Source organism: Python bivittatus, unplaced genomic scaffold, assembly GCF_059951505.1.
Source record: "Python bivittatus isolate LINGU-HERP-01145 unplaced genomic scaffold, Pbiv_v1 ctg000020_np1212, whole genome shotgun sequence".
Lineage (NCBI taxonomy): Eukaryota > Metazoa > Chordata > Lepidosauria > Squamata > Pythonidae > Python > Python bivittatus.
Genome location: NW_028277030.1, coordinates 71,558,560 through 71,585,512, shown reverse-complemented (window position 1 = coordinate 71,585,512; position 26,953 = coordinate 71,558,560). Strand labels below are relative to the sequence as shown.

The window sequence follows — 26,953 nt, the reverse complement described above, 5'->3', positions numbered from 1 at the left end:
AAATGAAATGAGTTCTACTATGGATGCATATATATTTATTTGCTACTAGATTTAACTTATTTGATCTTTAACTCAACTTTCTACTCTGGTTAGCACTCAAGGCAGCTAACAGAAAAGCAGAATATAAAAAATTAAATAAAAATACAGACTAAAAATAAACTAAATACTAACAATTAAAAGCCTGGCAAATGAGATGTATGTTACAGATTTCCTAAGCAACACAAAATTAAATATGATTTTAAAATATTTAATAAAGTATGTGTTAGCCTGTAATTTAGGGCAATCTATAACCAGTGCTGAGATAACAATTTCTAAGTGGACTTTAAGAAAGGAAGTAGAAAAGACATTCTCTTCCCAGAAACCTTTGAGGAATTTTCCAAGTGGTGGACTCTGAAATCTGCAACTTTTTTCTTTTTAGATAAGATAAATTAGACCAGTCAAATGCCAGCTAGGTAGAAAATGAGAATTGTTCATTCAATTACAAGAATATTAGAGAAGATCCACGTAATTATTGCCAGATTATTTTTAATTGATATTCTAGCACATATTTATGCTCAATACTCTCTCCAAAGATTAATATACTGGACACAAATAATAAATAACTTTTTTTGTAGAAGAACAAGTTGGTTTCAAAATGGAGTATCACTGACCAATACTGATTTTAAGATCTTTAAAAATATATAATTTTTTAACATCCATTTATATACAATTTATATGCAATGCATCACTTTTTATTCTATTAATAACAGAACAAAAGATAAATATTATAACAGGTTGCTGCTTTACTAAAGTAACTATGGAGGAATAAATTTCAAATTGAAAATGTTTAAGGTAGGTGTGTTTGAAACATTTTGTATACTACAACAATAAACCTGGGTTTGGTTTCTGGTTCCTATACTTTTTAATATCTATGTTAGTAATCTTGTAAAATGGATGATAAAGTGATTAAGAATAAATAATTTCAGTTTCAGTTTCTCATTTGGACCTTAAGAATTACTGAAATAATTTATTGACCAATATAAGATAGGATAATTTATTGATCATACTTCTAAGACAATGATCAATCACTTTGCTGAATTGATCCTACATATATATTGAAGCTAGATTAACAAATGATTGTGCAAACTCTCTTTTCAGATATTTTGTTTAGCAGGCACTTTCTGGAATCATCACAGAGACAGCTAAAGCACAAAAAATGTAGGTATCTTTATTCGTTTTAATTATAATAAAAGAGGTCCACTAATTTAACTCTTTTGGTAGCAAAGGTAATGTATGAAAGCTGTATGAGATTAAGGTCTGGAGCTTTAGAAAATGTAATAAAAATGTATTAGAAATTGTGCAGAACTTGAGTTTTGTTTTGTTTTTTTACAAGATGCATCTTCTCTCTTGCAGCTTATTTATACATAGAAACAGACTGATCGTTAATAAAGGCTAGTACTGCTGCCAGCACATACAGTTCTGCTTTGGCTGCATCTCTCTTCTTACAGGGGAGAAGTGTCACAATCTTTGTGGGCATTTCATTCCAAGTGCCTTGGTGGCATCACAGACTGGAAGGATTCCCACCATCATAAACCGAACATGAATAAGTCTGCAATCTTTCCATCCCCCCCACCCACTTCTGTTTTCAGGACTGCCACTTATGGGCATCTTCAGTGGTGAGGAACCTAGGAAGGAATCTAAATCTGTGAGGGACTTTCCTTCAAGCTCTTCATCAATACAGCCACTTGAATTTGTAACTTTCATTTAATGAATACTTAATAGGACCTGCTGCTTCCCAGCTGAGATAGCAAAGCAGCTGGTTCATGCCCTGATCAGCTTCCATCTGGATTAACACAGCAGTTTGCTGTCTGGATTACCCAATTCCCCTCTCTGCCCTCTGATCTAGATTGCACTCTGCATTGCTGATTGCATTCTTTTGGACATCCTCCTAACTATCCTTACTTCTCTTTTTTGCCAATCCCTACAGGGATGGGTGCTTGTGAAAGATAACAATTTAAGTTGTTGATGTTAACTTGCCAGTCCTTGCACACAGCAGCAAGTTTTGTGGAAAATATGTTTGTAGCTCATATGTCTGTGTCCAACCCAATTGACTAGCTGGATGAATGTTACTTCTGGGTACTGAATTAGCCACAGTGCGGCTGACAGCTTTTTCCCCATCTAGTATCCTTTGGATCCAACTTCCACTGGTATTATGCCTAGAGTATGACTTATTAAAAATGCAAAAGGTACTTATCTTTTATGGGACTTTAAAGCTGGTTTAAGAATCAACTCTTCATGATGAATTCTTATTGATGTTTACAGATGCCAATTATGGTTTTACTGAAGCCTTACATTTTAAGCCATGATGTCAAACTGCAATGTACTGTACTATGATACAAATTTACTGATGTCGTATTTTGTCATTCTGTAGTGCACCTAATAACAAGCAAATGAAAATTCAAGCTACCACTACTACTACAATACTGAAGTATTTAAAAAAGGATTAATACTTTAGTAGAAGAGTGTTTGACAAATTTGTTTTTGGGGACTTGGGTTAAGAGGAATACTGGAAAGCAAATTGCAAATGGTGGCAAAGGAATATTCTTTTTCCAGGATATTATTAATTCAGTTTGGAGATAAACATCAATTAAGGGAATAGATATACTGGGCATATGTTAGGGAAATCCAACTGAAAAAAAAAAGATTTTCTTATGGTTTTGCTTGTTGAGGAAAGTCATGTCACATGCATCAGAACTTCTGCCAGTGTGCTTACAGAAACTGTCCTGGCAGGATATTATATGACAATGCCAACTGAACAACAGCTTTCCATTGGCAGGCAAAACCAAATAAAAGAACTCATTCATTATATATTGATCTGACAACTGTATAACAATCACAGAAAGAGATTGTAATTCTTTTATCAGGAAAGCTAGAAAATTCTAATGACATTATTTGTTTCCATATGAATGATGTTGATATGGCATTGTTTGCACTGGCAGCTAAAAAAAACAAAAGGAAAAAGCTAGATATAGTATCATGATTATAAATTATACTGCTGATTCATAACTTAAGGTTTTCTTGTTCTGGGAAATTTCTGGGCATCAGTTGATTCTATTTGTGATTTTGACCTTTTCTCTGTACATTAGTTTGACTTTTTATTATCCAAATTTGAGGGATACAGAGAGAATGCCCCACCAGATCAGCTCCAGCGTAACAGCTAGCTACCAAAACAGCTGCTAATACCTGCCATAAAACAAATTTATGCTTGGAAATACTTGGGAGCATATAGGCCTAAGTATCTGGGATATATACAATTACATATCTCTGTCCTCTGTTCTTTTATGATCAAGGAATAGTAGATAATAAACTATATTATGGGTCCTCCCTATTAAGGAGGCCCATCTAATGGGACTGAGAAGAAGGGCCTTCTCTGTGGTCGCTCCCTTCCTATGGAACATCATCCCCACAGAGATAAGACTGGCCCCTACCTTGATGCTCTTCCACAAGGCCCTGAAGACATGGTTTTGCCAGCAGGCCTGGGGATCCCAGGTCGATCTGGAGCCCATCAATTAGCTAATGTAAATGTGTTGTTCTCGTCAAGGGGGTGGGGTGGGTATAGTGGGTTTTGTATTTGGTATTTTTATTCCTGTAAGCCACCCAGAGTCACTGTGAGTTGGGCGGCCATATAAATTGCTTCAATAAATAAATAAAATAAATAATATACTGTGAATATTATGTACTGAAATCTCATTCCACAATGTCAGGATTGGAAATCCAATTATACAAATCTATAGCAGATCAAATATGCATTTACTTGTTCATTTAGCATAACAATCCTAATACATTTTAAGCTTATTGTGTATTGATGAACTCAGAGGTGGAAGATGTGAATCCACTAGCAGAACCCTTTATAATATCTAATCTTTGGCAGTAGTTTGAGAATTAGATCAAGAATTAAATCACATTTAAAGTATTTAAGCATTAACAGGACTCCAATCTCTAAATGGATTAAGCCAGAATCCAATCCTCAAATTCCTAATTATGTAAAAATGCACCAATGAAAAAGCTTTTCGCTCTTAAATCTGTTTGTTAAAAATAATTATTAGAAGAAACCAAGAGGAATTTTTCTAACAATAACAACAACAAAAAATTATTGAGCTTGGTCTGATGCTGAACATGGAGTAAGACACCCATTTCCTCATTCTTAATATGTATGCACATCCAACCCTTGAACCTCTGGCTCAGATTACTGAACCTCAGGGACCTAGAAAAAAACAAAGAAAACAGACTCCACATGCCTGAAATCCATCCACATTTAATTGGGGCCTATTATAAAGCCAAGCAAAAGTTTCTCAGATTAAATTTGCTATTGCAATTATTCAATTATTTATGCCACCTTTCAATCATTTCTAATATCTGAGGATGCTATCACACATATTGCCATAAATGGAAATGTGAACAGCCAATTCTAAATCAACATGTCAGTGCATCTGGCTATCATAACTGCAGTACCGGCACCCAATAAGCTGGCAAAGTCAATAAGCTCCAACCTAAGCATTTTTTTTTGTCAACACTGCAAGTCTTAGCCCATTAGGTATATTAAAAGTGTCTAATCTTTCTTGGATTTAATAGATGATTATATAAAAGCAGAAGATCATTTTCTACTCATATTTAATTGCCAATGATGAAAATCAACACTCTTATCACTTGGCATTTTCAAAGGAAGCTATACTTGTCCTAAAATAACACCATACTTAATTATGCCCCAAATTAAAACATAAGCAGTATATAAGAACCATACTTACAGAAGTGCAAGAGATTTTTTCCTAACAATTTAAAGTCTTCAGTTTGCTTCTGAGACTGCCAATATCTTACATTATCTGCAGCTCCAGATACCTCAAGTGTAAATTACTTTCCCACAGTGCACTGTGGTCATTAACATTGCTGTCAAACTCTTAAACATAAAATGTTAAGTACTGAACATGGAAAAGGAATTTAATTTACTCAAGAGCTCAATAGCTTGTAACGTCTTTTCCTCTATGTTGATACTTTGGTATGCAAGTTCAAAGAAAAGATCCATAGTAGTAATGGGAAAACTTTAGAAAAAAATCATACTACTATAAGCCAACTTTTATTTTGATTAACAAAAAACAGTGGTGTGATTAAATCCTATGAAGACAGATGATCACAATTTATTTTTCTAATGTAGGCATATGCCAGAACATACCCTGTGTGCATTTACTCTGATGTATACATGTAATAATCCATTGCAGAAGAAAATGAAGGCAATACTTCAAACAAATTCCTAACAGCGAAGGTAACAGTTTACTGTTATGTCAAGTTTCACAGGTCTCTGCCACAGTGGATCTTCTCAACTTCCCTTTACAGAGAGATACCAGAGTATTTTTTACAGTAAGCCTCTACTTTGTGTATCACTTCATACAGATAACTATAAGATATTTTAAATATTTTTATTTTATAAAGCAGTGCTTTGACAGAGAACTGGGAGAACCAGTTGCAAAGGTGAGTTCTGCAAGTGACTGATGAAGCATCCATCATCTGAGCAATGGTGATTATGCCTGGCTCTCTACGAATAATGGATACATTTGAATCTTCTTTACACAATAAATTTTAAATTTTGTTGTTCAGGTAGAGAACAGAAAGCTACTTTGTGTACAAACGCTTTAAGCTATCAGGCAGTTTTGTTGTCGATGTCATTTCTTTAATGACATTTTCCAAATGACTAGCCTTTTGTTGTCAGACAGAAATTTATCAGGCACCCAAGCCAAAGCAGTCCCTCCAAAACTGGTACTGACATTATGACAGAATAGTCTACATGGATTTAACAACTCCAGGTTGTTACCAAGATCTCTGATTCTGAACAAGAACTGAAGCAAGTGAGAAAGCACCCACAGAAATACAGATGATTGAATGCAGTATTAACAGCTCTGCAAAGTGCTTTGCTCTTTCCAAATGTATTTAATGCTGAATACACCTTAATTGAAATGCCATTCAGGCAGGCCCATTATTCTTCTGTGCTGTAATCTTTTTCCCCCTTCACATCCATGCTTACGGGTATAATTTGCAAAACTGCAAGTTCTTAAATACTCAATCACTTTTTATTCATTTCTCTTTAAATTTTAACTTTGAATCTTTCTTTTAGGTTTTATATGTTCACATGCATTTACTAACAATTTGATTAAGCACATGCTGCAGGATACTGCACGCATTCCACAAACTATCTAAAGCTGTCAATATCATTTTAGAGTTTGTTGTTTGTTCACGTGTATTTTAGCTATACTGACTCACCTTCCTCTAGAGGAGCACAGAGATGTCCTTGGAAAAGCTATATGGTGACCATTAATAAAACTTGAGCTTAGCCCAGGTAAACAAGAAAATGTGAGAAAGAAACTCAAGATTGATTCCCTTTGGTATAAGAGGGAGAGAAGGGGAAATGCTGTCAGGCTTTCAAGATCTCAATAAGGTCAAGTTCTAGTATTTCTTGTGGTGTCTGTTTCCTGACCTGGCCTACCCTGAAGGGCTATTACCTTCTCACTTGTATGTATGTATGTATACATACATATTAGTAGGTAAAGCAAAAGAAGTACTTTTACCAACATCGTTGTAAGTTCAAACAACCTATCCGAATGTAGATAATCTGGCTCCAGACATTCATGCTCCAGGAGCTTCCTATCAAGTTACTGAACTGCATTATATACAGGGTTGCTTTTGAAGATACTTTAGAATTTTCAGTTGCATGGATAATGGTAGCAAGAATACAGACTGGCACCAGCAATTATTTTATTTATACACACATACACATACCACCAATTCAAAGTTTAGATACAAGAAATTATCTTTCCTCCCTTCCTTTCTACACCTGAGGCTTGTTTGACACATACTAGTATCTTCTTAGCTGTCAGAAGACACTTCTACTGGTTAAGTTGTAACTATTGTAATGTTTGTAATATTTTGATTCAGTCTATATTAATTAGTTATTGATTAAATATTTGCATTTTGGAAAACTGTTCATGTACTTGCTGTGGTGTATTAATTGATGTGTTGTCAAAATTGACATTAATATTGCTATCTGCTGTTTTTCATTTGTTGTAATTCATATTTTTATTTTTTATTTTTGCTTGTGTTCTCTCTGAGAACAATGCATTATACAGCATTTGAATAAAATAAATGGGACCTATATGGCATAGCACTGGGTTACTTGATGGACCACCTCTCCCCAATTACATCTATCTGTCGCATCACATCCAGCAGGAGAGGCATGCTCCAGGTCCCATCAGCTAAGGAGTGTCATATGGTGGGACCTAGGAGGAGAGACTTTTCTGCCATGGCGCCCACCCTGTAGAACATCATTACCCAGAGATTAGATTGGCCCTGACCCTGCTGGCCTTTCAAAAAACTCCGAAAACATGATTTTACCAACAGATATGGGAACCAGGGAATATGGAAGAGCTGGCACAGTGGTTGTATGGGGTATTATTGTTAGATGCGATTACCTCAGGTATGAATTTTATGATTTTTTAATGATGGTTTTTATATGCTTTTATTTTATTTTTGTTTTTTAAATCATTGCATTGTTTGTTTTTTTAAAAAATATTTTACTAAATATTAAATTGTTAATATTTGTTTTAATTGTTTGTAAGCCACCCAGAGTCACATCTATGAGATAGGTGGCTATATAAACTAAATAAATAAATAGCTAGCTAGCTAGCTACAACCTGACCTTTGTGATGAACAAAGTAAAATAAATTGTCAGCAAATTAAAACATAAGCAGATATGATTGCATTATATTTTGTGCATTATACCTTAAAGCTAAGAATATAAAAGAGTGGTTTGGAATCTCAAGAACCATAGGGCTTTATGCTTTTGAGGAAGCTATACTCTTCTGCCCTACATACCATGTGGCACAACCCTCCTGAAAGAGATTTTTTTTTAAAAGTTTTAGATTAAACACAGTAGAGGTCAGCTACTAAAAACAAAAAAATAGTCTCAACATTCCCTAGCCCTTAGGCATGCCTTAAGTAGCTCTTTGGATTCCAGCCACCGTCAACATTAGTGACCAGATACAGTTCCCATTAGATATCTCAAAGTTCTGGACTAGATTGCTCATTTCCTTTTTTTTTTTTTTTTAAGTCCAAAGACAAAAGAAAGCATATTGTGCCTTTCCAATACCCATTAATCAGCACTATGAAAATAGTCTCTTTTATATTCCTTTCTAGTATAATTGATTTATTCCAGAAATTAGCTGAGCTGATAGACAACACCACCAGGTAAATGATAATTCACTGTTGAAACTACTCTTGTAACTGCACAGCTACAAAAGACACAACATATACTACAGTATTTATCAAAGTAAAAAATTCTCAAAATAAAATTATTAAAGCCGAGTTGCTATACTAATTCAGTCACTGTAGCTCTGTACTGCAAAGTATAGCAAAAACTAAAAGCCTTTTTTAGCTTAGCCAAGCTGAACACAGACATTTTCCAAAAACCTATGGCAACTACAATAAGCACTGATGTAGAATACCAAGGTTACAGAACAGCAAAAGTCTTTAAAACTTGTAAGATATGCCAGTGTGCTGAATTTTATTCTTTTGATAACGTGTTCTATTAATAAAAAAGATCTACCTGGTTAAATATTCTTATTCTTTAAAGAAGCTGTCAAAAGGAAAAAAATAGTACAAGTCTATTCCACTCATCAATTTTTTTAACTAAAATGTTCATCTAATACCAGCAAAAAAGCATTGATTTAGTTCTTCTTTTACACCTAAGTAAAGCTTGACTGCAGATTTTTGTCTCCCTTGGTAAAACTTCCCTACTTACCTATCAGTTTATTCTAATTTCTGTATCTTAGATATCTGTTCATCATTATTAACATACCATCTAAAATAATATGCATGTGTTATATATTTCATGTATATGTATGTGCGCGTGTGTAAATGTATATATCTGTATCTAATATATATGTTCTTATATACAGGTAAAACTCGAAAAATTAGAATATCGTGCAAATGTTCATTTATGTCAGTACGGCAACTCAAAAGGTGAAACCAATATATGAGATAGACGCATTACATGCAAAGCGAGATATGTCAAGCCTTACTTTGGTATAATTGTGATGATTATGGCATACAGCTTATGAAAACCCCAAATTCACAATCTCAGAAAATTAGAATAGTGTGAAAAGGTTCAATATTCTAGGCTCAAAGTGTCCCACTCTAATCAGCTAATGAATCCATAACACCTGCAAAGGGTTCCTGAGCCTTTAAATGGTCTCTCAGGCTGGTTCAGTAGGAATCACAAGCATGGGAAAGACTGCTGACCTGACAGTTGTGCAGAAAACCATCATTGACACCCTCCATAAGGAGGGAAAGCCCCAAAAGGTAATTGCAAAAGAAGTTGGATGTTCCCAAAGTGCTGTATCAAAGCACACCAATAGAAGGTTATGTGGAAGGGAAAAGTGTGGTAGAAAAAGGTGCACAAGCAGCAGGGATGACTGCAGCCTGGAGAGGATTGTCAGGAAAAGGCCATTCAAAAGTGTTGGGGACTTTCACAAGGAGTGGACTGAGGCTGGAGTTAGTGCATCAAGAGCCACCACACACAGGCAGATCCTGGACGTGGGCTTCAAATGTCATATTCCTCTTGTCAAGCCGCTCCTGAACAACAAACAATGCCAGAAGCGTCTTACCTGGGCTACAGAAAAAAAGAACTGGTCTGTTGCCCAGTGGTCCAAAGTCCTCTTTTCTGATGAGAGCAACTTTTGCAACTCATTTGGGAACCAAGGACCCAGAGTCTGGAGGAAGAATGGAGAGGCACACAATGCACGATGCTTGAAGTCCAGTGTGAAGTTTCCACAGTCTGTGTTGATTTGGGGAGCCATGTCATCTGCTGGTGTTGGTCCACTGTGCTTCATTAAGTCCAGGGTCAACGCAGCCGTCTACCAGGAGGTTTTGGAGCACTTCATGCTTCCTTCTGCAGATGAGCTTTATGGGGATGCTGACTTCATTTTCCAGCAGGACTTGGCACCTGCCCACACTGCCAAAAGTACCAAAACCTGGTTCACTGACCATGGGATTACTGTGCTTGATTGGCCAGCAAACTCGCCTGACCTGAACCCCATAGAGAATCTATGGGCCATTGCCAAGAGAAAGATGAGGGACACGAGACCGAACAATGCAACGGAGCTGAAGGCCACTATTGAAGCATCCTGGTCTTCCATAACACCTCAGCAGTTCCACAGGCTGATAGCATCCATGCCACACCACATTGTGGCAGTCATTGATGCAAAAGGGGCCCAAACCAAGTACTGAGTACATATGCATGCTTATACTTCGCAGAGGTCCAATATTGTTCTATTTCCAATCCTTGTGTTATTGATGTCATGTAATATTCTAATTTTCTGAGATTGTGAATTTAGGGTTTTCATAAGCTGTATGCCATAATCATCACAATTATACCAAAGTAAGGCTTGACATATCTCGTTTTGCATGTAATGCGTCTATCTCATATATTGGTTTCACCTTTTGAGTTGCCATACTGACATAAATGAACATTTGCACGATATTCTAATTTTTCGAGTTTCACCTGTATATACATTATATACATATATACACACATGCACTCTATTTTGTATATGCATTATCTATATTACAATATAGATAACATCTAATCATCATATATAATCTCACACACACACACAACAGATTTCTCAGCCAACTTAAATTGAATATATGTTTTTTAGAGCATGAATGGAGGATAAGTGGAAAATTCACAGAAAAAGAAATAGTGATTATGTAGAAATGGGGTTAGCTGGGAAGCTGAAACTTAGAATTTATAGGAAGGCTCTAGGTTGCCAAGCAGGAGGTAACAGTGTTCTAGGAGACTGATTTGTTGTCTCTAAGTTAATGAATTTAACTTGCTGAATTTGCTTAACACTACAAAACCCTTATGATAAAAGCAGCAGCTAGCTATCCTAGGGATAACTAAGCTGATCAACACCAAGAAAGTTGTCTGAGGCTGTGAATGCTCTGCCAAAATTCTAATGTCTGGAGAATTTTATCATACCACCAAGAAGGCCTCCTCCCAGAGTAAGAATTATTTGTATATCAATACAGAACAATGTAGAATAATAATCTCTTTAAGAGCACTGAGTTGCATCACATGTAGGTGCCAGAGTTGTTTAAATTCCTAATGATACTGCATTAGGACTCGTCTTTCTGGACTAATATAGGGGATAAGGTCAGTTAAACAGAATGTGCTTTAACACTGCACATAACAATTCTGTGCACGATATGGCTCTCACCAGGAGCTGGGGAAACCAACTAAAGAATAGCACCTAATGAAGTAGAGCAATATGCATATTGCCTGCAGTTCAAAAAAACAAGCCACAAGATCCAAGGTAAAGAGACTCAGTTCCAAACAATCATGTTCAAAGCAGATGCATTACCAAAGTGTTAAATGGCATTACATTTGAAAGAAACACTCAACTGACCTCTCTTTTTAAAATACAGAAATGATCATGCTGCTACTAATCAAAGAGACGGCACTATTATACTGCTTCCACTGATAAAGAAGCTCCACAACCTGCTGAATTGTAAAAACAAAACACTCATATACACACTGGAATCTTTCCGAAACACAATCCTGTTGATTATTTTAAAATTAAACATGCTGACAATGATTAATTCATTAGCTGGGAATAAATAAAGGCAGTTCAGAGACCCAGCACTTCAGCCTCAGGCTTTTGTGTTCTTCCTACTTCCCCCTTTTTTTATTCTGTGCATGAGGAGAGCAAGATCTTCCTCTTTTAGTTAGGACTAAAGTATTACATTATGTACTAATTTTGTTCAAAGGAAGTGAAATTAGTTCTGATCATAGAAAATAAACCAGTATAAAACAATGGTTTCATATTCTGCTTTGTTAACCAACCCTAGCTAGAACAAGCCAGTTACTCAAATTTGAATTCAGCCCTCACCATTTTTGCAATGGGATAAGCTTACCTTTCATAGTAGTTACAATTTATTTGTTGGATATATATTCATTATATTTTTTAAACTGCAATCTTTCTCCCATTTTCCTTCCCAAACAGTCCTGCTTAGATAGTTTAACCTGAGAAATAGTGATTGACCCAAAGCATTGAAAGATTTTTTTCTGTACAGATAGTCCTTGTTTAACGACCACAATTAGGATAGGCAACACAGTCGTTAAGCAAAGCAGTTGCTAAGCAAAACTGCAACTGGGCTTATGATCTTACTTCAGCTTTCCTTTGCTTTACAGACCTTTGAGGGTTGTAAATGCGAGGGCTAGTCGCAACGTTACTTTTTCATCACCTTCATAACTGTGATCGGTTGCTAAATGAGGACTACCTGTAGTAAAGTATAAACTTGAAATTTCATGTCCCCAGTCGTCACCCAACACCCTAACACATACACACAAAGCACTACAACTTTTATACAAGAGGTCAGTAACCTGGACAACAATGTCCAAATTTCCTGGCTTTAACTACGCTGTGATTTATGGCCACCGCAATCCAAAACATCTGAAAAGCACTACGTTGTCTATCACTGTATTCAGTATTACTACTACCAGAAAACTACAATGTTGATTTATAGCTATAAATATTTAGGAAAATGGCTTGCATCACAATATGATCAATTCATCTTAAGTACCCTAATATGTGCATCTTTTCCAAGGGCACAGCTGCTTTCAGGAGTTGCAGCTCAATGCTACACATATAAACCTACAGGTTCCTTCTGCCTTCAAATCCAAAGGCATAGTCCTAACGTATGATAATATGCTCCCAAAACGACTGTTGAGTCATGTTTTTCAGAAAATGACTTGTACGCTGTTCATAAGGACGTGAAGATATTGGATAAAAGACATCTACTCAGAAATTTATAACTGCTTATAGTGCTGTATCAGCTAGGAAGGGAAAAAAGTTGGCAAGACAGAAAAAAATGCCAGAGATGAAATGACAGCATGAAAAACTGCTATTGATTCACTCAACTAAAACAGCTGCTGATCCATGTAGAGAGGCCAGATCAGTGTAGTTAAAAGATAACAACTGAACCTGCTCCTTAATTATAGCCACACATTCTTCATTTCTCCTAACATTTATATAAATTTATACCACCATCTGCTGGACAGAATTTTAGAACAGTCAAATGTAATTGAAGTACTCCTACTACAAATAAAGTAGAATTTGTAGCATTTACCTGAGGTAGAGGCAAAGCAGCCAGGGACATGTGGAGACCATATGGTGCTATAAATGACACCTTCATGACCTCTGAATGTACACAATGGCTGTCCCACTTCAGGATCCCACTAGATAAAATGTAAACAAATAAAGGGTAGTTGATACACTTTAATATGTGAAGGCAATAAACTGACTTCTATTCTCTAACATTAAAAATATGCTTGTTCTGAGATATACTGGATATGTACTTGAAAAACACTTTTAATTATTGTTGTAATAACACTTGTTTTCTATGCAGCCTTGTCAATCAAGGCTATTTTTAAAACTTAGGCTGCATACTGAGGTACATGTACTCAGGAATAACTCCCACTGGAATAATTCAGACCTAATTTCAAGTAAGCATGCATAGGATGTTAACTCTTATTTTGAAGATCTTCAAACCGGCTTTATTTTTTTAAAACAAGCAATTATTGTCATGAAACAAATATATTGCTTTCCCACAGAATTACTTCCCAGTATAGAAATGTGCATCTTAATTTTGCCAAAATGTGCACCTATAAAACAACTTTAACTTATACATCTCTGAAAACTAGCTGCTTCTCCTGCTGGATTTATGTGCTTGCATGTTCCTATATCATCATATATGAGACTATCACTTTACCCAGATTGAGTTGCAAAAACTATATATTTTCAACACTTTTTATAGAAGATTTTAAAGTTCTGGTTTGATTGTTCTTTTCTTTTTTAAAATTGGGATGCAGTTCTCTCTCTCTCTCTCTGAAAGAAACAGAAAGTAATAAACAGACCAGAGACAGGTAACTTGGCAAGTTGCTTCATTTCTGGTGACTCCTCAATGCAGCTTTCTAATCAGTTACTGAACTGATTTTCTATTGCCTTCTTCCTTGTTTTTTTTTTACTTCCCAGTCTAGCCAATAGCCCTGGAAGTCCCAGATAGTTCCCATATAAGTACCAATCAACAGTGACCCTCTTTAGTTTCAGATCAGCTAGATCATCTATTGAATCATGCTACTCAGAAACACATTTAGAAAGCTTGTGCTTAGTTTAGGCACCAAGAGCCCAGGAAGTAACAACTCCTACCTCATTCCCAATTTCTAGGGAACACTGGGTATAAGGAGATATGGACCAGTAACTGAGTAATGCTCCTTTCCTTTGGATTGGACTGCAATTCCTTTCAGTATTTTCTCCTTGTTCACTTGAAATACATTGCAAGGACACTGCTGACAGATCTCCTGAATTCTATCCTATTGTTCGTTTGTTTTTTTTGGCAAAAGCATTTAACCATTAAGAATTCTTTATTAATGAAGCTGTAGTGCCTGATTCTTTCATACAGGTAGTCCTCGCTTAACAACCATTCATTTGATGGTCCAGAGTTACAATGGCCTTGGGAAAAGTGCTTTACGACTCCTGTAGTCACATGACTGTGATTTGCAACTTTTTTTTTACAATGGCCCTTAAGTGAATCACTATGGCCATTAAGCAAATCACATGGTCGTTAAGCAAATTGTGTGGTTGTTAAACAGACAAAAACATCCATTGGGGAAGCTGGATTTGCTTAATGACCATTGTAAAAAAGGTTGTAAAATCAGCTCCTATTCGCTTAACAACCAAATTGCTTAGTGTCCTAAATTCTGGTCCCTATTGTGGTTGGATAGCGAGGACTACCTTTAATGAACACTATAGAAATAGCCAGCTTGTTACACTTTAACATGATTTACAATGTGACGGGAATGGGATAAAGAAAATGAAACACATTTTCAATTGCAGTGGAGAGTTATTTTCTGAATGCAGAAATGACTTGCTTTTTCCAAGCATAAAACTAGTACAAGGAACAAGATGTACTATAAATCCCCTCCTCAATGTGCTTAGTTTTGTTTGGAAACCATAGAGAACCATAGTTAATAGGGAACTATTAACTATGGCTTCTCCAACAATTGGTGAAGGAGAACCATCTCCCATGTTATCTCAGGATTCAACTACCTCCTGAAGTTGCTTTGTCATATGGGGCATCTCATGCCTTGCTTCATTCAATATCATATTTACTTTCAACTATCAACCACCCTGGATTAATAATTTAAACAACCACATATGCAAGCCTTGATCAATTTGCAGTTTTATTATGTAAAGAAATACATTCCATGACTTCCCACTTGATAAATTAATTTCATTAAGTACTGTAGTTACAGAAACAACTAGATTCCTCACTTTAATTGTCCCATTTTTTGACCAATATTAATTTAAACAAAAGAAAGCAAGGCATCATCAGTCAAAGTAAAGAACAAACAGAAAAACAAACATGTTGAAAAATATTCTGTTAGAATGTTAAACCAATATGCAATTTAAATAACCTGAAGTACACACATACCAACTTTGCTGTTCGATCCCATGATCCAGATATTATTAGCTGTTCTCCTCTGGTCTGACTCCAGTCAACACTATAGACCTGTAAATAGTGGATACACTTTAGTTTGCTAGCACACATTGGATAAGCCGTAATTAGAGGATTTTTCCGTCCTGCCACTAAAAGAATATACTGAATATACTGTATACTGTACAGAGAAATATAAACAATTTATATATCAAGGTTCAAGACTAAAAAATGTAAAACAATAATCCAAAATAAAACTTTTCTCTTTTAATACACATGGACATCAATAATCAACAATTTATAAGGATACACAATACAAATAATTTGTTAGCTACATGGTAATGACACATAAAAATGTGTATGTAGGTATGTGTGTTTATTCAAAAATATATTTGTATATACATACATAGATGTGTGTGTGTATACAAATGTGTGGGGGGGGGTTGGGGCATGCTTTTATTTATTGCAATATAATAACTGTAGTCTTTACCTTTACTTTTTCTTCCTAGGATAGAAAATTAAGACCCACTCTTAACTGTGGTTTTCGAGAATATTTATTTCAAGAATTCTTCTTTTTGCTCAGATGAATGGAACCATTTTATTGCTTGCTACTTCCTGAACTATATTTTTAAAAGCACCGATCCAAACGCTGCTCACTGCTATTTTCTGCCCAGCTATTCTTGGACTCACACATTTCATTTCTATTTTTCTAATACTCTCTTCACTGTGCAAAGAAGACAATCTCCAGTTCAGGAGACAACCACAGTCCCTGTTACAAAAACTGGGTTACCACTGCAAATATCCCAGTTCAGATATTCATCTATTATTAGTGTTGTATGGAAAAATTACACAAGCCCAAGGACTATTTCTGACTTCACTAAATGATAAATGTAGCTTCATGACAGGATCCAATTAGTTCTAATGTGGCATGTCAGAATTAACAGCTTTTTTTAATGCATTGTTCAAAGATTGATACTGAAACACCACAATATGTGCTGGACTACTGTCAAAGGATGGTCAGACTAATTTCTGTCCATTTTATCAATTAACTAGGTTTCCCAAAACAAAACTTCAAATATTGCAGGAGAAGAGTCAGAATATTCAAATTTCAGCAACTGAACATATTTCTCAAAAGACTAATATAGCAAGATATTGATGGCAAGCACTCACTGCTTGTGAACCATCACTCCTCTTGCCAAGAGCTGATCCTGATGGGTTGCACTGAAATACTCCTGCAGAATATATGACTCCTGTTTAACATGCTCATTGTAGGCCAGGAACCACCCAAAATAACAATTTAACAGTAATGCTTAAAATATGTGACTCATTTTAAATTCATCTGCATCAATTGACTGCTGCTTTGATCAGGTGAGCCAAAATGCCCAGAGAAATTGCTTCCCTGCTTTTTTCCCTGCAAAGCAAAGTGTTTTGCCCATGCACAGGCATGCCATGACAACAGGAAGCAGCTTATGAACCAGCCACTCATGTTTGAAAAAATATATCAATTATTCAAATAATTTCTTTTGCAACCATACTCGTGAAGCAACACTTTGAAAGGATTTGTACAACCTTAGTCTAGAAACCAGGAAACTGTGAGTTCAAGTCCCCTGTTAGACACTGAAGCCAGGTGAATGACTTTGGGCCAGTCACTCTCTGTCAGCCCTAGGAAAGAGGCAATGGCAAACCACTTCCAAAAAACTTTGCCAAGAAAACTGCAGGGACTAGTCCAGGAGGCAACACTGACTCAAAGGCGCGTGCTTGCACACACACACACACACAATCTTTAGCACTAGAATGGGGAACGTCCAGCTTTGGCAAATACCAACCCTTCACTCAAAAACCCATCACCCTGCCCAAAAGCCTCTTCTCCCAATCACTGCTACCTTCCTTACCCTTTTAGGCTGATTTTCTTCAACATATATTTTCTCCTAAAGAAGAATGTACATGCCAGAAGAGCTTGAGTAAGTGCACTGCACTTAGCTCACGCTTGTTCATTCATTGCACACCTTCCCACTACTCTGCACTTTCCCTGATGAAGTAGGGCACTATGGCCTCATTTGATAATCTCCTCAGAGGAAGAAGGTGAGGAGGCTACCTTGAACAGCCCTCTGAATCAGTTGAGCCAAGCTACACCATATTCACAATTATTAGGCAATTATTTTGACCATATCATCATTTTTATGCATATTTTCCACCTCCAAGCTGTATAAACCTGAATCCTTATTGGATATAAGCATATCAGGTGATGTGTATTTGTGTAATGAGGGATGGTGTGGCCTAAGGAGATCAACACCCTGTATCAAGGTGTGCATAATTATTAGGCAGCTTCTTTTCCTTGGGCAAAATGAGCCAAAAAAGTGATTTAACTCACTCTGAAAAGTCAAAAATTGTAAAAAATCTTTCAGAGGGATGCAGCACTCTTGAAATTGCTAAGATATTGGGGCGTGACCAGAGAACCATCAAATGTTTTGTTGCAAATAGTCAACAGGTTTGAGAAAAAAAGACGCAAATTAACTGCCAAAGATTTGAGAAGAATCAAACATGAAGCTACCAGGAACCCATTATCCTCCAGTGCTGTCATATTCCAGAACTGCAACCTACCTGGAGTGCCCAGAAGAACAAGGTGTTCAGTGCTCAGAGACATGGCCAAGGTAAGGAAGGCCGAAACTCAACCACCACTGAACAAGACACATAAGTTGAAACAGCAAGACTGGGCCAAGAAATATCTGAAGACAGATTTTTCAAAGGTTTTATGGACTGATGAGATGAGAGTGACTCTTGATGAACCAGATGGATGGGCCCATGGCTGGATCATAATGGGCACAGAGCTCCACTTTGACTCAGATGCCAGCAAGGTGGAGGTGGGGTACTGGTATGGGTTGGTATTATTACAGATGAGCTAGTTGGACCTTTTCGGGTTGAAGATGGACTCAAAATCAACTTCCAAACCTACTGCCAGTTTTTAGAAGACACTTTCTTCAAGCAGTGGTACAGGAAAAAGTCTGCATCTTTCAAGAAGACCATGATGTTTATGCAGGACAATGCTCCATCGCAAGCATCGATGTACTCCACTGCGTGGCTAGCCAGTAAAGGCCTCAAAGATGAAAGAATAATGACATGGCCCCCTTCCTCACCTGACCTAAACCCTATTGAGAACTTGTGGGTCCTTCTCAAACGGGAGATTTACGGTGAAGGAAAACAGTACACCTCTATGAACAGTGCCTGGGAGACTGTGGTTGCTGCCACACAAAAAGCTGATCGTCAACAGATCAAGAAACTGACAGACTCCATGAATGGAAGGCTTATGACTGTTATTGCAAAGAAGGGTGGCTATATTGGTCACTGATTTTTTGTTGGAAATGTCAGAAATGTTTATTTGTAAATTCTGACTTGTTTATTATTCTCACTTTTAACAGATGAAAATAAACCAGTGAGATGGGGAATTTTCGTTTTTCATTTAGTTGCATAATAATTCTGCACACTAATAGTTTCCCAATAATTGTGCACACATAGATATGCTCCAAAGAAAGCCAAAACCTCATTTTTACTTTCTTAAATATTCAGGTTTGAGGTTTATTAACATTTTGGATTGACCGAGAGCACTGTAGTTGTTTAATAATGAAATTCATTCTCAGAAATACAACTTGCCTAATAATTGTGCACGCAGTGTATAGCATAGGGCAATGGTTAAAATCCGTCTCTGCTAACCCTCTAACACTGATCTGTTTCCTGCTTCCACTGCCTTTGTTTCAAGTCTCTTACTTTCCTCAAAGGCAATGGGTAACAACACCTAACAGATTTTAAAGACTTTGAGGTTGCCCCTGAATTACATCTGAATAAGAGAGAAAATATTACTTTATCAATTAAGGATGTTAAGCCTGTTTCACTCATCAATGGGAACGGTACAAAGGCAACACCTTTCGTGCTGGCAGAAACAAAAAGCTGTCATGTTTGTTCTGTGGCAAGTGGAGAAAGTCCTATAGACAGGCCTTTGAATTTTTTCATATCAAAATGTGTAACCTGTAAATTAAGAAAATAGATTCTAGAGATGTGTGAAACGTTTGAGGCTGATGCATCTGAACCTTGAAATGTCCTACACCTACCACAGAATGACAAAGGATGTTCCAATGTACAAACAGGCTAATCAAATCTTACTAGTAGTCTATCCTCCAAACTATGAATATTATGAGGTTAGAACAGTTTGATCTCAAGACATTTTGCAGACCTCCAGAGAAGGTATACTTCAGATTGCTTCGAATTTTGGATATTTTAACATTCTAACCTTGCCTTCAACCGTTAATCTTCTTTTATTACTCTAGGGGGTGGGGGTGGGGAGATCAGTACAATTCTACAAAAGACATACAACCTATAAATTCTGCAGGGTAGAGAAAGAAAGTTATGTTTAAGAGAGCCAATAATAAAGAATTCGTATTACATGGCAGAAGTTCATACAGTATAAAAATATCACAATTTATCTCCCTGGAAAAGAAAAAAAATCAGTGTAATTTCTAAATAAGTAGGATTGGAAGAGTTTCCATAGTTATTATAACACTTTAAACAAAGAAATAATACAAAAAAAACCTTTCCATTTTTTCCACAAGAGAACCAACAGAATCATTATGTTACATAATACTCAGAAATAATTTCCACTGCTCTCAGTGGTGCAAAATTGCTACTCAAACAGGTAATGGAAGATTTGTAAAGATAATATATTGCTGGACAGAACACTGCAATTTCCAAAGGAAATTCAGTTTGTTAATTACTATAGATTTTCAGAATGTCATTAAGTCCCTCCAATAGTATTTCTTATTCTTTTTTAGAAAACATTTTTGAATAAAGAAAAGATAAACAGAAGAAACTGGAACAAAAGCAATGGCAGGATAAATAAGAGGAATTATCCAATCACAATTCATAAAAGTGATAGAAGATTCTGGTCCTTCTAAACTTCAACTGCTGTTTTTATTGATTAATCAACAAAGAAGGGTTCCCTTTTGAAGAATCTATCTTGTTATAGAGAAAAGTGACAATATTTAGTTATACCTCTTGAGTGTGTTCTTTGTAGACCTGCAGTGGACCTGCAGGTTTTTCTGTATCCCAGATCTGTAAAGATCCATCTCCACTAGAAGTGACCAGCACATGTTCATTGTTTTCACTCCATGTCACATCAAATAGCCCATCGTTCCAGTCAAAACTAAACCAAAAGTGAATATATTAATTAATGACAAGGGTATAGCATGTAACATAATTGGACACTATTTAAAGATACAAAATTTCACGTAATGGCTAGGTTCACCCAACATAATCCCAAACCAAAAATGTACATTATGACTTAACAGAATGTGTGAATCTAGTCAAAAAAAGGTATGATTATGTGGGACAGGGGAAAACCTGGAATGAAATTTCTAGCAAGTCATGACATTTCACTGAACTACAGCTGACTCGGCTTCACTCATCTTATAGAGAAATTTTGACAAGAAGACAGGAATCCCCATAGATTCCACCCTGACCTTCTTGGATTCTTTTTTTAAACTATGAATGTATTGAGGGGTTTGATGACACACTTTTAACATTCAGCATTTTAAAAATTAGTTTGCAAGAAACAACCAGTGCTGAGAGAACTTTTCATGAAGAAATTCTTTACAAAAAATTTTTGAGCAGAAACTGACTGTTTTTTGCAGCCAAGTATACTGTGTTTCTAGCAAATGAAGCAACTGTCTTTAGGGATAGTATTAGGAATACCTAGGGACCATATTACAAACTGATTTTGCCAGATGTTAACCAATCTGCAATTTCACCTCCTTGCATGATGTTGTTAAACTGCTTGGCAATGAGTGGGTGCAGACCAGTCAGATGTTTAAACAAAAGACATGCAGTTCATCTTCACCTGGTGCTAATTCTTGATCTTCTTTGTCCTTTTCTCCACCATTTCTGCTGTTATTACAAGTTCTTTCATTTCAGCTTCTTTTTTATTCTTATTCACCTCCTTTATCCAAGCTGCATTCTTGTATTTCTTTCGGTTGTCCCATAGCTTTGCCCAGAACTGCAATGTTGCTTCTTTGTCACATGCTGACCGGTTCATTGTAGTCTCTCCATTGATGGATTGGTAAAAACATTTCTGATTCGACTGAAATTGGAGATTCTGCCCATAGTGTGCAATTCGAGCTTTGTATTTGCTGATCTTTTTGGCTATGGCTATTATTTGCTGCTTTATTATTTCCAATGCTTCTTTGATCTTCCTTGTTTCTAGGTGATATTTCTTGATCACGTATTCTTTGGTCTTCTTGTTCTTCAGCTTCTTTTCTTTCATCTGTTCTAGTTTGCTTGCAAATGCTCATCTTATTTTCCAACCTGATCTTCTATTTTAGTGGTGCACTGTTTGGCTTTTTTTCTTGTTTGTTGATTTTGCATCCAAGGTATTCAGCTATAACTGCAGCCATGCTGTACATTAGTTGGTTTGTTTCTTGTGGTGAGCTGGTGCTTATATTTGATATACAGTATTGGCATCTTTGAATACTTGTGCTGTTTCTTTGTAACAAGCTTCAATGCAGGCAACCTTATTCTGTTCTTTTTGTGCTGTTCTAGATGATCAGTTATTCTTTGCTTCAATTCCTCTTGTTTTTTAGTTAGAGGCCTTTGTTCTTTCTGAGGAGAAGGCAGAGGAGAAGGTGCCTGGTTTGGGAATAAAAATGATTCAATAGCTATGCTGGCTTCCTCTACTGCCAACGCCCCCTGGTTTGCCCTTACAGTCTGAGCTACTTCTGTCAAGGCTTCAATTTCTTTGTCCTGGGTAGATCTTTGGAGTTCTTCCAATTTTACTTCTGTGAATACTTTATTTTGTATTAGAAATCAATGTTGATCTGCTAGCCTCTGTTATTTCTGATTCTGGATTTTTTTTTTCCAGAACTGGTACATTCTTTTCAGATATTCTCTTCTTGTTGGACTTGATTTGTAGTAGAACATTATTTCTTTGTTTTCAGTCTTCGTATATTTGTGACAGGTAAACAACTTTTCTTCCAGTAGTCCTGTAGCTGCCAGCCCTGGTTGCTCAGCCAACAGTCCTGAGTCCTGTAGCTCACTTGTCACCAGATGTCCAGGAACTAGAACATCTAGTATGGTCCCTGATGACCCAGGTAACAACCAATCGGTATAGGGTTTTGTAAATTACATCTCACTATATTGTTTATGGTAGAGACACTCTTCATCTGACTCCTCTGATGAGACCTGTCCAGTACGGTTGAACCTCTGGCATAGCTCTCATCCTCCTTGGAGCATACAAGCCCCATAACCACGTCAAGGTAGTGCCTCACTGAGGGTTGTTGTTGTTATTATTATTATTATTTACAGTATATTTGATGGAAAACCCCCTTCAGTTTTAATGAAGAGAATATATGCCCTAAATGTTACCCAAACAACTTTGTCATTATAACTTCAGATCTCAGTTTGGGGACATAGTCATGCACAAGGTAGTATATGGACCCATATTGCCAAGGCTAAGGCAGGAGTGTTGATTGATAACACAAGTCGATGGGAATGTGCATCCACATAGTTTACTGAATACTATATTCTATTAAATTAACAGTGTAAATTCTATTAAATTTAGCAGTGTAAGTACATTTGATACAGTTACACTGTTTTATAAAACTACATCAGAATATCTAATTCCAAAAACATAAAGATTATGCAACAATTATTTCTATTACAAAAGAACAAAATACTACCTCCTGAAAAGATGAAGTCCAGATTCATTTTGTTCCAATACTACTAGAGTTCCACAACCTAAGACCGAAGACAAAATCAACACTGAAAAAATGGTCTATAGTATAATACGGACTAAATTAGAGTAAGATTCTTGAAAACTGCTGAACTTCGGGAACCTTTGCCTTATAACCTTGTCAAACTATATCTACTTAGCATAGAATTGCTACTCTGACTGGCAGTGCTTTTCTAGGATATGAGAGGTGTTCTTCATCACCCACCTATTTAATTCTTTTAACTGAAGATGGGGCCTGTTATATGCAAATTATGTGCTCTACCATCTTCCTTTTCCAAAAGATATGTAGGATACATTGGCACTTAATGCTAAGCTCTAATGAATTTTCCAGTTAATAAACTTCCAGAGACTACATATAAAAATGTAGCATGGATTGTTAAGCAGAATCAGTATTGCCTTTTACTGTCTTCAAAGTTGGAGTTTCAAAAACCATTTTGAAAGTTTGTGATGGGAAAAAGAAGGATGGATTTCCAAATAAATATTTGGAAAAATTATTTTTGACTTTAGGGTTCAGAAATGTAATGGTCATAATCAATTTCAGATATAGTTTAAAGTAATGTAGACATGACCTTAGGAAAAAGGAACGGGTGAACTGTTAAGGGAAAAGAAATGGCAACTCAGTCCTGGGAAAGTGGAACAAGTGAGAAAGAAATTCAAGCCCACTTTGATTCTATTTGGTATAAGAGGAGGCAGAGGGAAACCAATAGGCTTTCAACATTCTATTATTTTACCCTACAGCAATAGCATGTCTGGAATTCTTGCAGTATCTGGCCTACCTTGAAGGAGTGACATATAGATCCAATGATTATCATAAACAGTGTAACTATATATCTAATTGTATACTTATTCCATATCTAAAATGGAGGTGCACTACCTGAGGCCCCATGGTTGTATGCAACCCCCAAATGCTTCACATGTGGGTCCAGAACCTATTCAAAAGTTGTCACCATCACTAGGAGAAAATGATTAAATACATGACAGGGAACTACCATATTAACTCTATTTAGCTGATTTAATTTTAATTAAATAGAAATTAATCATTTCCTTTTCATCCTTGTCCTACCCACTTTTTGGATCGTAGTCTCAAGCACACCACTCAAATGTCAGATATGGGAATGCCTTTTTCCTAAGTATTTACCCAAAAATTTCTGTTATCTTTGGAGATTCACTTCCAGGCACTATACCACCAAACATGAAGATAGTCCTCAACTTACGATCATTTGTTTAGTAACTGTTCAAAGTTACAATGGCACTGAAAAAAGTGACTTACAACTGGTCCTCGCACTTATGACTGTCACAGTGTCCCAGCGGTCACATCACCAAAATTTGGGCACTTGGCAACTGGCATGTATTTACAACAGTTGCTGTGTCCTGGGGTCATGGGATCACCATTTGCGACCTTCCCAGACTTCCAAGAAGTAAAATCAATGGGGAACCGTATGATTCACCAAACGGCCATGTGAGTTGCTTAACGACCATGTGATTCACTTAACAATCACCACAAAAAATGTAGTAAATTGGGTGTGGTCATGTGATGCCTTGCTTAATGACTGCAGCACTTAACAATGAATTTTCCAGTCCCTATTTTGGTTGTAAGTTGAGGACTACCTGTAGCTAGGCTGGTGGCTATAAGGAAACGAAGCTTTTCAATATTAGATTTACAAGGAGGCATACTGAATAAAACTTGTATATTTTCCCAGGCATTCTAGATGTTAGTAATCCAGACTATTTATTTATATAATTTAGAAGCCATCCATTTCCAAACAACATTGGGCAATTTAAAAATAAGAAAAATTTAAGGAACAGATCATAGATTGATTATAGATATAGAAGTTGGATATGAGGAACACTGGACCTACTTTATATGCAATCCCAATTTTCTCAATCATATTGGACATAATCAAATTACCAGCACAGCACTATAATGAACCATGCATTTGTTTATGATGCATGTTGGTTTAGCTGAATTTTTTTCCACTGAACATATGGCAAAAGAAGTTTTAACCATTTTTTCATGGTTTTCTGTTTTTACAGAAGGGAACATTTTTGCTTGTACCTTCTTCCTTCCAACTGGGTGTAACCTGAAAGCACAGCACCCAGGAGAGCCTCTGCAGTCTCTTCCCACGCAAGGACTGTGTATACATCATGGCTTTCACAAGCCATTCCCCTTTCCCCCATTTTTTGCAATCTCTGAGTTAATCTATTAAAAATACCGCCCTAATGTGGATCTGTGCATATTACACTTGAAGACTCCCAGTTAATTTTGGACCAGCAACAGCACGTATGCATTTCTATTCTGTGTCCAGATGAACTTTTAGTAGCTCGGTTACAGACCGGTTAAATGCAATCTAAGGCTGCAATCCTAGTCACCTAAGAAGTAAATCCCATGAAACCGAGGAATGGCCAGCAAAAGGGCGGAGGGGGGGCGGGAACAGCTTCTATCCAAACTAGGTCATTATCTTGGCGAAGCGCCTCAAACACGCACGCGGGCTAGAGCCTGCAGCAGCATTGCCTTTGACAGTACCAGTCTGCTCCACACAGCAAACCGTCCTCTCCTACCACCCTGACGCGACAAAAGAATCAAGGCAGCAGAAAGCGATTCTGAAGGTTGCTGCTGCCGCCGCCACCACTTCGCCCGCGCCACCTGCTGCCGTTTCACCTGCAATCCCGTAATACTGCGAGGTAGCGCAGGCCAAACGCCCCGGCAGGTACGGCGAAAACTCTACTGCGTAGCCGTGGCGGCCGGGCAAGCGGAAGGCCTGCGCCCTCAGGAGCTTCCCTAGCGTTTCTCCGCCGCTGCGGCTCATGGCCTCACCGCCTGCTCCGAGCTTGTCTGCCTGGCCGCGGGGAGGCAGCTACCCGTGGGCGGCTTCAAAAGCGCCCGCTCCCTTCCTCGTTTCCCCGCCCCCTCGGATGGGCGGAACTGGGGGAAAGAGCTGCCGCCGCCATGATTGTTTTGGGCCACAAGCCTCTCTTCCGAATGTCTCCTTGCGAGTCAGACTTCCGGTTCCAGAGCGCCCTTGCTCGAAATCGCTTCGAGCGGAGGAGACACGCGAGAAGTGAAGCTTCTCAAGATTCGAGGTTTTCTTTTGAAGTACAGTATTGGTTTGCAGCATTCCTGCCTTCCAATGCAACTTGTAGAAAAGAAATGACAGGAGTATGTTTTCACAATGCGCTCAAGCTGATTAATGACAACTCATTTTTTGGATTCCCATAATGCATTAAATTATAAACTAACCCCACAGACTGGATTTGTCCAATATGCTAAGCCAAAAAACTAACCATAATTGAAACTAACCAAGATGAATTAGTTTGTGCACATGAGACAACAACGTCTTTAACTGAGGTGGTTAAACGTGTTGTGCAATGATAAGGTGTTCGTTGACTTTATTTACAACGTTTTATACTGCTTTTCATTAAGATGGATTATAGTGTGGTTTATAAGGGTAAGATAACAAATACATAAAACCACAGATGAATGCTTGTTTTTGGCCCATTTAAAACACACATGCAGTAAATTGTAATGTCAAAGCATATTGCAATAAAATCTTTAAGGACATCATTGCACGCTCCTTTCTGTAAGCCTTCAATTCTGACAGTATA

At 37.0% G+C, this 26,953-nt stretch overlaps 1 protein-coding gene across 2 annotated transcripts in view; it reads right to left on the bottom strand.

The window, feature by feature from the left end:
• Nucleotides 1-26,953, bottom strand: part of PEX7 (peroxisomal biogenesis factor 7) — a 68,356-nt gene extending 41,403 nt beyond the window's left edge. Inside the window, exons 1-5 of one of the 2 annotated variants that reach the window (XM_007420901.4) lie at nucleotides 26,010-26,953; nucleotides 23,298-23,355; nucleotides 20,620-20,770; nucleotides 15,577-15,654; nucleotides 13,213-13,321 (exon numbers count right to left, since the gene is read on the bottom strand). In XM_007420901.4, coding sequence (XP_007420963.1) covers nucleotides 13,213-13,321; nucleotides 15,577-15,654; nucleotides 20,620-20,770; nucleotides 23,298-23,355; nucleotides 26,010-26,157 — 544 coding nt within the window. In that variant the 5' untranslated portion in view covers nucleotides 26,158-26,953. Of the gene's footprint in view, nucleotides 1-13,212; nucleotides 13,322-15,576; nucleotides 15,655-20,619; nucleotides 20,771-23,297; nucleotides 23,356-25,406; nucleotides 25,692-26,009 lie in introns of those variants that run through there. The other variant, XM_088141328.1, reaches the window with a different exon arrangement.